This window comes from Anastrepha obliqua, chromosome 5 (assembly GCF_027943255.1).
Source record: "Anastrepha obliqua isolate idAnaObli1 chromosome 5, idAnaObli1_1.0, whole genome shotgun sequence".
NCBI lineage: Eukaryota > Metazoa > Arthropoda > Insecta > Diptera > Tephritidae > Anastrepha > Anastrepha obliqua.
The window spans coordinates 77,587,746-77,601,599 of NC_072896.1; the positions used below are offsets into that span (position 1 = coordinate 77,587,746).

General features: G+C 35.3%; 1 protein-coding gene across 4 annotated transcripts in view; it reads right to left on the minus strand.

Annotated features, from left to right (window-relative positions):
• The window catches only part of LOC129248578 (vascular endothelial growth factor receptor 1), a 66,383-nt gene that overhangs the window by 35,468 nt on the left and 17,061 nt on the right, over positions 1-13,854 (minus strand). Inside the window, exons 2-5 of one of the 4 annotated variants that reach the window (XM_054888184.1) lie at positions 9,791-10,186; positions 9,578-9,705; positions 3,162-3,336; positions 1,182-1,574 (exon numbers count right to left, since the gene is read on the minus strand). In XM_054888184.1, the coding sequence (XP_054744159.1) occupies positions 1,182-1,574; positions 3,162-3,336; positions 9,578-9,705; positions 9,791-10,186 (1,092 nt within the window). Of the gene's footprint in view, positions 1-1,181; positions 1,575-3,161; positions 3,337-9,171; positions 9,377-9,577; positions 9,706-9,790; positions 10,187-13,854 lie in introns of all 4 variants that reach the window. The other 3 variants (XM_054888187.1, XM_054888186.1, XM_054888188.1) reach the window with 3 other exon arrangements.

Below are 13,854 nucleotides of genomic sequence, written 5' to 3' on the forward strand. Positions count from 1 at the left end.
AAAATCTTTAATCAGTTGTCTATAGCGATGTTTATTGACAGTAACAACTCTTTCATTTTTATCATCGAAGAAAATCGTGTGAATTATTCCACCAGCCGAAAAGGGTCTTATGCTCCCCACTAACTTGGAATTTATTTACCGGTCTTTGAATCAATGACACATTCGGGCGATTATTTCCGTCGGAAGAATCACGAATTTTGCTATATGTGGTTCTAAAAGGTCGACCATTTTCTATCAGAAAACAAGAGGAATTCTTTAAAAACTAATATAATTAATAACATTATATTTTTTTAAGAAATGTGTTATGAATATGAAGAATTTATTCCTCCAAAAGATTTAATAAGTTTTTATAGGAAATTTAAGATTAAAGATGGAAACTTTGTTTCGTGGACCTTTTCATAGTTTTGTTATTGTTCTTGCAAACTAAATTTTACTAAATAGAGTGTATTTATACACGCAGGGTTAATTTCTAAATGTAAAAATTCAATGCATCAGTATCTTTTTTTTTTTTTTCTAAACCACAGTAGATTATAAGGCCAAATCTGCGCAAGCACGGTTAGATGCTAGTTTTCAATTAGGTTGCGCCAGTTATAAATTCTTTTCTAGTATAGTTAAGAAATATAAGAGGATGATGCTTTGTAATTTTACATTTAGGACACTAAAACCTACAGCTGTTTATATTTTCTAAGTTAAGTGGGGTTTATGCTAACCAGAAACACGTGTTGTTGTATGCCGTATGGTAAGTTGGCCTTACCTGTAGTTATTTAAAACTATGTGGAAGCCTTGGCTAACAGAACTCTAAACATTTTACAGTCATAACATGGTGCTTAGACTAAGGTAAATCTATGGAGATTTTATTCATTTCCTGATTTGAGCTCTAAAACATACATTCCAAATAAGCGATACCTAATTTTGACTCGTGAATGCGAACGTTTTTCACAATTTATATGGCATTTCGTAGACCAATTGTGCTGATAAGCCATTATGGGCGAAAAAATTATCAAATTTAGACTGAAAAAAAAGTGAAAAATGTATAAAATTTATGAGAGCGCATGCGCCTAAAACATTGACATAAAATCGTGCATTTAACGACTATGAAAATAAAAGCTTCGAAAATTCTAATTGGAAATCTGAGGGTTTGAAATTATATGAATGGAAATATTTCCATATGGTAAACTTACATCGCGACGCACCACGAAAACGTGAACTATGCCATCTGGTCGTTGGCGCAACGCGTTTCAATAATGGACGATTTGTGGCGCGCAAATGTGTGCTGGGCCGATCAGCAGTCGTAGTAGCAATTTGACGGGTATTCACAAATTGAAAACTATCATTTCCGGCGTCTGGGAAACGGTCTGTAGCTACGATATTTGTTTTATGGTAAGAAATTGTAGAAGGAGTGGTCGTATGTGTCGTGCCGTAACCGTCACCATTAGTAACACCAACAACATCAGCTATGTTATTTCTATTATCATATCCAAGGCCAATCACTTTTTTAATATCATCAACAACATTGCCATCACCGGGATTAAGATGATCAACATTAACACCAACACCAACATCCACATCCACATCTATATATGATTCAACCGAGTTATTTAATATTTTATGAAAACTTATATTAGCAACATCAAAAATGCGGTTAGTTACAAACACAAATTTGTTAGTTACTGTACTTGTTTCTGATTTCGTGCTTCGGCTGGGTCTTGGTCTAGAAATGCTCTTAGGTTTTGGGGTTATGATTTGTTTGGAGTTGTACTTTGTTGCGATTGTAGTTGTGGCTATGGTTGTACCAATTGTAGCATCCACCGATAGTATGGTATATCCGATGATTCAGATTGTTGAGTATATATGTACATATTTATGTACATACATTTATCATTAGTTTTTTTTTTGGTTTGATTAATGTGTGTATAAAACCACCGGAATGAGAGGAAGGCAAAAATGGTGTGTAGGGGAAAAGAAAAAGACTATGTAAAGAGCATGTACGAATATATGTACAGACGCGGTCAAAATAATAGCAGCGCGATATGGTGCAAAGTTTCGACTATTTCTTATTTAATTTTAACACATTTTTTTTTATAAAAATACAGTTCATTTTGTAACCAAAACCATGTGAATAAAGTTTCGAACTTTGTGCAAATTAAAAAAAAAAAATAATAATGAAAAAATTTGCATAAAAATTTCAAACTTTATAGCTAAAATTTCTAGAAAAATTCTGTATGCAGTTTTTTAGTCCATTAAATTTTAATGCAAGTTTTAAGTGAATCAATATTTCCATTAATTTTTGTTAATCTTTCGTTGATGGAAATAATTTTAACTAAAAAAACTTGCTTTTTATTATACTAGAAATAAATGGGAAAGAGGGTCATTATTTTTATTTCCGTTCACGGTATTGCGCATCCATATAGAAAAAAATTGAGGTAAAAAACTTATCTAACATCAATGAAAATCTTTAGCCAAAAAAAATATTACACTTTATTGTACTAGAATTGAATGGGATATTAAAATGCATAACCAAAAAAAGTTTTTTTTGATGAAAAATGTTTGATGTTTTCAATTTTGTGCAAAGTTTGAAATATTGATTTATATGGTTTTTGTTGTAGTATGATCCATATTTTTATAAAAAATAAAAAAAGTTGAATAAAAAATAAACAAATAGTTAAAATTTGGCCATATGCTGCTATTATTTTGACTGCCACTGCAGATATGCGTTTCATTTGCCGTTAGAGTTATAGTTAACTCTTCAAAATTAAATCAAATATGTAAATGAATCTAAGCCAACACCATTTTTAAAATCAATAAAAAAAAAATATTCGTACTAAGAATTGTTTTGAAGACTAAATTGAATTGTATATAAAAAACCTTACTTAATACATACTTATTTAAAAAAATATATGTATGTAAGTATAGGTATTTAATCGCCCTTAACCACAATAGCATAAAATATCCTTTGTCTTTTTTTTTAATTTTTAGTAAAACTCTTCAATTGTATGTAAATTAAAATTAAATATTTTATATATTAATTAAATTAATTTTCGTTCAAATCAAACCGTAAATAGAGGAAACGAATTGTTTGAAGTAAAAGTAACAGTAGTAGATAAGATTGATAGGTACAAGAGACACAGAAAACAATCACAAATGTGGGGTGCAAAACTCACGATTAATAGGTTCGTTACCAACAAAATGGATATCAAAGGTTTGTTCCTCCTCTTCATTATCTAGAGACGGCACTTTGGGGCGGCACACATAGCTGCCGCTATCGGTGATGCCACGTATTTCGACGACGAAACCGCGTTGTGGATCATAGCGGCCGGTATTCTCACTGGAAAATGTCTAAACAGCAATAAAATTTTGTTTATGTTGAATTTAAAAAAGACAAATATTTTAAAAGTAACGTGATGAACGAGCGGTAAGCATGTGAAGCGCATAGAGTGTTGAAAGTGAGTGTTTAAAGTATTATTACTAAAATAAAGTCGACATGAGATGTAAGTGGAGCTGGTTATAAATCATTGTTATTTTAGAACCCCGGTTTTTTCTTAAAAATACATAAACAAATAAAAATTAAAACCAACTTTAACCTCTTCAACCAAGATTGCTTTCTAGATTAATAACTAATAAGACTGGGACAAAAAAAAAGTTTTTCAATATTTCGCGGGTTTGTACGTGTTTTAGGCTTAGTAAAGTAGAAAATAAATGAATATTCGGAATTTTGGATTGACCCTCAAAATCTGAGGCAGAGAAACCAATTTTACATATGCTGATGCCCATATAACTTTATACAACTAACTTTATATTTATTTATTGGGTGAAAAAATTGTATATGCCATTCAAAAGAGGACATTCGGCAGATTATTTTCATGATTGCGCTCAACTAAAAATATTGGGTTGGCAACTAAGTAATTGCGGATTTTTTTTAGAAAATCAAAGATAATTTTTCATGGAACTAAATATCTTTGACGTTTTGTCATCTTTCAGGCAGCATCATAATCCCACGTTCATAAAACTTCTGGTTTTTATTAGCGAAAAACTGAAACAGGTACGATTTGACATCATCATCATTATTGAAATTTTTACCATTCAGGGAGTTTTGTAAAGATCGAAACAAAAAGTAATCAGGTCAGGACTATATGGTAGATGTGGCAAAACATCCCAACCAACCTCCAATAATTTTTGCCGAGTGGCATGGTCTTGTATTGTCATGATGGAATAAAATACTTTTTCGATTTGTCAATTCGGGCTGCTTTTCTTCAACTGCATTGTTTTATTTCGTTAGTTGTTCGATGATGAATATCAGCTTTTGAGGTTGTTTGAATTGTTTAACCTCGTCTGCTCCACGATCTTTTCCGCTTGATATTGTTGTAAACAACCTATTTTCCATCGCCAGTTATCAGTCGTTTTATAAATGGATCATTTTCAATACGTTTCTTTAGCGTTCCGTTAAATGCGTTTCTTTCAGTTCGTGAGGAACCCATGTATGAGTTTTTGAACATAGCCAAGTTGTTTTAAGTGATTTTCAATGCATGTATGTGATACATGAAGCTTCTCTGCAATCTCACATGTTATACTGTGACGATCCGAATCGATTATTGCTTTGTTTAGGGCGTCATCCATTTCAACTGCACGACCAGAGCGTTTTTCATCTTTGAGTGAAAAATCATCCGAACGAAATTTGGCAACCAATTTTGACACTACCGTTCTTTTAAGGCTTTACCATAAATAGCACATAACTTTTTATGAGGTTGCGATACTGTTTTCACTTTGCGGAAATAAAAAAAGCAAAATATGACGAAAATGTTCCTTTTGATTTTCCAATTTTTCAACGAACGCCAAACGAAAACTAAGCAGCCGATCAAAAAACGTTTTTTACTGATTGACAGCTGAATTGCTTTTTTTGTTTGTACTACGTCTGCAAACCTAAAAATTCAACTGAAACCATCTATGAGTTAAATCCGGAATTACTTAGTTGCCAACCCAATAAAAATATTAATTGTCGCTTACACCCTTGGGTGTTTGGCCTAGCTTATGAGGAGCGTTTTCATGGCAAAAATTCACTCGGAGGTTTGCCATCGCCTGCTGAGAGTTGATCGCTATTCGAAAAAACTACTTTTTGCTATCAGTTGGTGTTTCAGGCCTGGGGTTTCGAGCCCGAGCACTATCGAATGATGGTCATGCACCACTCCATTCGGTTAACTGATACGGCTGTGTAAATCAACGTTGAGAAAAACCAGCCACTCCATCAAAATAGGGAAAGATCACTCCGAGTCGTTGAGAGAGGGTGACTCTCTGTCATGTGACTTCTTTAACCTGATGGTGGAAAAGATTTTTCAGCCGCAGCACTTGATTTTATAAGAGCGTCCAATTACTGGCGTATGCGGATGATGTGGATAATTGTTGTTTTTCGTCACTAAGTCCAGATTTTTAGAGTCAATTAAAAATTCTGAGTATGCATCTTTTTTCTACTTGACTATACTCACATTTTGATGTACATATTATATGTACGAGTATGTTTCGAAGATGGCGTATTTTCACTGTGACACAACGTAATTAGTTGAATTTAGAAAACGTTTCTAGTTCTAATATTTTAATAGGCTCTGATAAGGTACTGCAGTGGTCATGTGTGTAAGTGTAAGTCCAATGTATATGAAACTGCTTTCAAAATTTGGAAAATACAGTAATTATTACATATAATATATTATGTGTATATGTAAGTGCTTAATATTCGTGAAATCTCTTAATATATTAAGTGGAAAATAGATAATATTCTATACTATCTACAAATAATTTCAATGAATCTATTATTACTTGTTTCGAATATTTACATACATATTTACAAGTGAGCTTAAATTAATTGTTGGATGAACTCCTGCTTTTTAATATGAAAGAAATATTTATAAATACTAAAATAGGCGTTAGTATAATAAAAAAAATACACACGGGTATCTACTATTTACATATCTAAGTAATACATTGAACAAAATTTTAGAAAAAGTACAATGTGGAAAAAAGGACTAACGTCAGCTAACATGGAAAAATAAAAGGTATAGCCGTCTATACAGCTAACCAAGAAGAACGAGGAACAATACATAGTTTTAGATAAGGCTTACAATTTCAATGCCGAGGATCTGATTTTAACTCTTTAAAGCCACATTTAATTATCTTAAATACATATTTATTTCAGGGGATATAAAATGAACAAACATTTTATGTGTAGTGGATCATTCTCAGCCAGCCCAAAAAAATCTATTGGCACGACGAGGAAAGGACGCTCGTTCACATGACAGTCGGTGCCGGAATGACGCGGACTTATATCCGGCTAAGGAATGTCACTCCAGCAGCATTTTCCAACAACAACAGCAAGAAAGAGCGCTGTCTACACAGGTAGTTGACAAAGAAAATGTGACGTACAAGTATTTCCCGAAAGAATACGAGTATCGTCAAATTACGTGAATACGAAAAGCATGCTAGCTGTTAAGCAGAGCAACCGAAAGGTTGTAGAGGCCGGTGAATAAGAATCTCCATCTGGGGTCCAACGCCTAGCGTTTGTGGAGTGTGGTGTAACCATTATATAGAAGATGATTACCTGATCCCCTGGACACTGAGGGAAACCACCAACTACACCAGAATTAGGGATGACGCTTTATACCTAATCAGATTTTAGACAGGGTGATTCTCTGCCATTTGCTGGTGGTTGGTGGAGAGGTAAAGACCAGGTAGAGAAAGTAAAATAAGAAAATGACTTTAAATACATCCGTAGCGAACATCATTTGTTAGGTGTTTTGGTCACACATCTATGGTTTTCTATGGTGGTTTTCTTTCTTTTGTGCTGCGTCAAAAGTATGGTCTATGCTAATGCTAAGCCTGAGATAATTTCAGAGTTGAAGAATAAAACCATATGCGTTATAAATGGTATACAGCTCGAACCTAATGTAGAAAATTCATAGAAAATTTCAATTCACGCAACTTGTGTACCAGAGGACTTATGGTGGCCAACGCAATATAAGTTATGGGTATGAAACGCAATATCTGTTAAGCGTTACGGAATAAAAGAAAAATAGAATTTGATTATAAACTTGCTCTGCTGGTGGCGAGAATTCAAAAGGTGTAGCCAAAACCAGATCGTTAATGACTCTCAGCGATTTTGAAGGAATCAGCTATTTTGCTGACTTCACAGTGGAAAAGACAGCGGTTTGTTTACGACAAAACTGAGATTGTGTTGGTGGTATAAGAAAAAATCAACGCAGCCATTGCTCAAGTTACGTCGTTACCCTCTGAACCATAGATGACGTCTGTGTAACGACTGAATGGAGGAGCGTAAGAATACTTGTGAAATGAGCGGGCACAATACTGCTGACGAATCTCCGATGACGTCCCAGCTGAAGTTACTCTCACAATATTGCTTAAGATGGCAAAATCTGCTAATTTATCATCCTTGCCAGTTACTACAAAATCTACGCTTGCTGTTTTTTTACATGGTTCAAAGCATGTCTATAAGATTGTAACAGGCGGCGAATATTACATCTATGCATATGAGCAGAAAACAAAACCGTAATCGACAGTATCGGTTTTCGAAGATGAGCTTAATCCAACTAAATTTGTTCGCGGAAGAAGCACCGCAAAGCAAATGATCGAACGGTTGCCTGTATTTTCGGAAAATCTGATCATTTCGCAAGTGTACCACTAGAAAAACTTAAAACACTCAATTTTGAGTGGTAGACAACCATTTAAGGGGGGGGTAACGTTTTTAAATTTTTTTTTTGCATTTTTTTTTATTTGATTTTTTAAATGAAGAACCTTTCAAGAATATTCTGTGAAAATTTTAGATGAATCGGAGCAAAACTTACAAAGATACAGCCATCTAAGTGTTGCTATCTACATGGCTCAACAGCGCGCCATTTGTACTTTAAAGCGTTTTTCCCACAACTTACGTTTTCAAAGTCGGTGCCCCTCATAACTTTGAAACTACTGCACCGATCCTTTTGAAATTTTGAACACTTTTTCTGTAGATGTCTTACAAGGTAACGCCGAATTTGTTGATACTTTTGTTTTTACGGTAACTAATTCACCGATTTTTTACGCGAAAATCGTGTTTTTGACTTTAACGTGTTCCCAAAAATCGAAAAAAATTTAATTTCAAAAAACCCTCTCGGCGTTACCCGGAGAAAACGATTATCTAACGAAATAACTATGGTTTTTTGATTTCAGATGATTTCACACCGAGTTATGAGGGGCATCGCAAAACTACTTTTTTTTGAGATGCGTCCGAATAATTTCTGCCATTGCCGTATTTTTAAATATTTTTGGATGAAAACTTCACAAAATATACTTCAAATGCTATAGTTTTATGTAGTAAAAGATTTGACGAATACATTTTAACTGTGTCTTCAAAAAAAAATCATAAAAATGTGCATTTTTTTCCATGAATTAACGTTACCCCCCTCTTAATTTGTTTTCCCGAAGATTTAGAAGAATTAAAGGAAACCAACTGTCGCAGACCTATCATCCTTCACCAAGACAATGCGCACTCTAATGTGTTGGGTCGGTACTGATTTGACCCCGAATGATGTCTTTTTTTCTCGATATTAAAAATAAAATGCGGGATCAACGTGTTTTAATGCCTAACAAAGCAGTTGAAGCCTTTAAAAAACTCGGTTTTGAGGTATCCACTACTGAGTGGCAAAAGAGCTTTGAAAATTAGTTCAAGCAAATGCAAAAGTGCATTGACTTCCAAGGAGAATATTTTGAAAAAATTGCTAAAGTAACAGTTTTCGGCTAAACATAAATTCGTGTTGTTCTGGTAGCGTAGAACTGCTTGCTAAGATAGCCTTTTTTTGTAGCATTTACTATGTTTGTGTATAACGGAATTCTCTTTTTTTTTCAAGATATAAGAAATTAAATATATTAATATTACTTGCAAAGTATCATTAAATATACACTCAATCTATACTTGTTCATGGCATTTTTGATATGAGTTGTTCTTACATTTATTGCAGGGGATTATTACAGTATGAATATTGATACATTACTAAAATTACACTATATTACACATATATGAATATGAATGCTATCTAGTAATCGGCTATATTGGTATGTACATACATTTCTATTGTCAGCTACTAGAAATTATATTTATATGTAGAAGTAGATAAGAAAAATACTTGGATAACATACGTCTCTTGATAACAAAAAATTCATGTGAGCTATTTGTGGTTCCATTTCGGCTAACACAATCCAAATTAGTTATGTTTTCGACATTGTGTATGATAAAGCCGACTTTTGGCTCAAATTCAATCGAGTCATACACATTATCAGGTGGAAAACTTGTCAGCTGAGGTACCAACTTTGAGGAACACAAAACTTTCTCTTCCCCACTATCCTAAACGCAATGCAATAAGTTAAGAAAAATTTTATATAGAAACCATAACCATTTTAATAAAATAAAATGCACGTGAATTAGTGTGAGTGAGTAAGCGGATAAAAATGGTAGACAAGTTTGCTTAAACTTTCAGCTGGAGTGCAAGAGTGAAAAGCTTAAGGTCTACGTGTAGGCAATTGTTAGATAAATAAGAATACATACTTCACCATGCGACGTAGTTAGGAGCACTTCTAGATTCGGCATAGTTGGCTTGCATGGTATCACAGTATCCTGATACTGATAGGCGGTTATAACTGGGAAGTCAGTTTGCGCTAACAGATTTACAGGATCTGAAAGGAAAATATTCCAATATATTAGATTTTAAATATAATAATATAATATACGTATATATAGCAAATGAATAGTTATGCTTACCATTAACATATACATAAATGGAGGACGCCTTATTATTATTCACTAACTCTACTAGCTCTTCATCCAACATTTCGTCTAAATTTTTATTAACGCTCGACTCTTTTATACAGTAGTAATTACCCACATTTACATATGAAATATCTAGCAGATACAACATACTGCCATATGGCCGTTGCGGATCGCCAGTAGCAAATAGTTTTACTTCGTGCGCTGGCGAATTTGGTGCAACTTTCCAGACCAATGGTTCACTGGCCTCACAACGTATCGTATAATTGGTATTCAACTCGAGCGTTACATATTCCATTAGAGGTGTAATTAATGGTGCACCATATTCGACGGCATAATTTCGACGGAAGTCGTTGTCGTTGTCAACGTTGGCAGGCATTGGATGCGGCGCTGTAAGAAATATTATATGGGTATACATAAGTAAATACATATTAATATTTTGTTGTTATTTTTACTTTATTAATATTTATATATAGTATGCAGATGGTATTAAGAATATTTTAATTTCTAGTGAAAGTATGATAGCATAAATAGTACATTTATTCATATAGCAATCAAATTGTTACAGGTTTTAACTTTGATCATTTGCTTTTAGTCAAAGAAATTCTTATTTCAAGCGCCCCAAATGATTGCAACTCAACGCATTCCATTACATTCAAATGAAATAAATTTTAATAAAAACACTTGAAAACCGCAAACACACAGCGCAAATCGGATGCGCACAATTAAGTTCGGTTGCCAGTGGCGCCAAAGTCCAATTCTATTTAATCACAAAGAGTTTATTGCCTGTGGTGTAAGAATAAGATGGCATACAATTCATTTAAATTCGGCTGGTCTACCTCATGTGGAGTAACAAAATAAAACAGGAATGCTACAAAATGAGAAAAGGAATTGCAGAAATGTAAGGACGGCGTAAAAAAATCGGTATTTCTTCATCAAGGTTGCTCTGCCCCTTTACTACAGGGTGGCTGATGAAAGTCGCTACCAAAAAAAAAATTGAATAACTTTTTTTCTTTTTAAGTTATCTGTTCCATTTTTGTTTTAATTTGCAGATTGATCTTTAAAATTTATTAAAATAGATAACTGGGACACGCAAACAAGAATTTAGATAGTCCGCCGCTATCACGCACTGGAGTCCGTAGTTTTGGTACAGAGAGAGTACAGGCGGATGTTTGGCGGCGATCCCCCGAGCAGATGGACCATAATGAGACTGGTGAATAATTTTGCTGAGCAAGGAACAGTCGCAAGAAGGCCTTATCATCGAAACCCACCAGTTCGGACGGAGGAAACGATCGCTGCTGTAGCTGCAGCTATACAAAGCAATCCAAGGGTTTCAACAAGAAGCTTATCTGCTCAACTTGGTGTCAGCCGGCAGTCTTTGCAAACAATAATGCACAAAGATTTAGACTTATTTCCCTACAAAATTCAAATGGTTAACAAACTGAATGCAGCAGACTTGCCGATTCGCTTAGAATTTTGCCAGAAGATCCTGCAAATGGTGGAAGAAGACCAAAACATGTTAAACTGCCTTTTCATGTCTGATGAGGCCCATTTCGATTTAAACGGCAATGTGAACAAACAAAATTGTCGAATATGGAGTACTTCTAACCCACAGATACTCCACGAGACGGAATTGCATCCTCTTCGCGTGACAGTGTGGTGTGCGGTTTCTTCACGCTGTATTGTCGGGCCTTATTTTTTTGAAGAAAATGGTCACACCGTTACGGTTACTGGAGACCGTTATTTGAAAATGCTGAAAGAATTTTTCTATCCGGAACTACGCCGAAAAAGAATTCCTTTCAACTCTGTGTGGTTTCAACAAGATGGGGCAACATCTCACATAGCCCAGACTGTTATGACAGAGTTGCGACGAAAATTTCCCAATAAACTGATTTCAAGAAACTCCGAATTTCGTTGGCCCCCCAGGTCGCCTGACCTTACTGCACCTGACTTTTTCTTGTGGGGTTTATGTAAACAAGAAGTTTATAAAACAAAGCCAACAAATTTGGATGAACTAAAACAATCCATTCGGGCAACAATGGCGGCTATTCCTGTCGCAACTCTCAAAGCAGCAATGAACAACTTTTTACTAAGATGCCGCACTTGTGTCAACGAGCATGGGGGGCATTTAAATTCAATTATTTTTAAAACTAGTTAAGCTACATTTAATAAAATTTAATGACCTTCAACTTGAAAAAAAAAAATAAATGAATTCCATACACTAAAAAAAAAGTTATTTGAGTTTCTTAATGTAGCAAAATTCATCAGCCACCCTGTATTTATTTCATAGGGGACATTTTGCAAACACGCGTAGGCAATTAAGATTAATTCGCAAGAAAACAACTATACGGAAAGTAACTTTTATGCTTAGTAAACTTTGTTAGAACAGAAGATACGAGCAAGCTGGTTTTCGCCCTCACCGAAGCTCTGTTGACCAAGCCAACACACTTCGGATTATAGTAGAACAATCAGTTGAGTGGTGCTCCCCGCTCTACATGCTGTTCGTAGACTTTAAGAAGGCGTTCGACACTATCAAACGAGACGCAATATGGCTGGCACTGACTAGAAGGCGATATCAGCGATTCATTCACTACCAACGCAGGCGTAAGGCAAGGTTGCCCTATGTCGCTCCTTCTCTTCGCCATCGTCCTTGATGACGTCATGAGCCAACTGACCCTGCACAAGAAAGGCATCGTATGGAGTTTCACCAGACATCTTGAAGACCTGGACTTCGCCGATGACATCTGCCTCCTCACTCACAAACTCTATGACATGGAAGCGAAGGCGGACAAACTAGTCGCGCTGACCGGCACTGTAGGACTGGAAGTCAACATCGCCAAGACCAAGGACATGATAGTTAACCACAATAACGCAAGGCAGATATTGGTTGACGGATGCCCGGTGGAATTCGTCGAAAGCTTCTGCTCATCACGGTAGATGGTGAAGCAGATGAAGATGTCAACTGCAGGCTAAACAAAGTAAGGGCGGCATTTGGGCGAATGCATACGGTATGGGGGAGTTCGCAAATCTCCAGGCGTTCTAAACTACGAATATTCGGCTCATGCGTAAAGGCAGTATTGTTGTACGGAAGCGAAACATAGCTGGTCTCTAACACCATCACACAGGGGCTATAATCCTTCATCAACAAATGCCTCCACATCATCTGCGGAATATTTTGGCCAAACACCATCAGTAACGACGCACTGTGCAAATTAACGAACGAGGAAGTCATTCTTAGGCAAATCAAATACATAAAGTGGCGATGGATAGCTCACATACTGAGAAAACCGCTAGAGGAGAAATCCGAGCAGAGATCGCGGTTGACTAAAAAACTCTTGGAGAAGATCTATGCTGCGCGAACTAACAGATGCCGACATCCCATAGGACGGTGCAAACACAACAGCCCAACAGCACAGAACCGTGTACGATGAAAGAGTCTTGTCGAGGCCATATGCTCCCGAGTGGAGTGAACAAGGAGAAAAATAAACTTTGTTATTTATATTTTTTTTAGTAATTTATATAATGCGGAAGAGACGATTTTACATCCCCTGTGTCATTATCCTGCTCTTTCAAGTCGGAGTTTTATCATTTTAGTTTGAAATTTTTTTGATGAATTGGAAGATATCAGTACTGTGGGATATTTTTATAAAATTTTAAAAAAGTGCACATTCGTTTTAGGAGAGATAAGGACAAGTGCCCCACGCGCCATCACAATGGGCCATGAGCCTGAGTGTTACCCATAGTGGACAATCGTTTTAATCTAACCCAACCTTAATATGAATTTTTGTATTAAAAATACGATGGATCTTTAAAAACTCGTTCCTTTCGTACACCTATAGTTGCATGAATCTTTACGATTTAAAATTTTTTGAGCTATATCTATTAAAATTACTATTAGGAATCGCTCAGAAAATACAATCATATAACGAGCAATATTTTTTGATAAAAACTTAGACTTATTCTTCGAGTGTTATTTTTTTTTTAATAATGACTATTCTATGAGCTTTTTTTCTCTTAAGGCTAGTAGTAACTTCACAGCGGTGAAATATCGCCAGCAG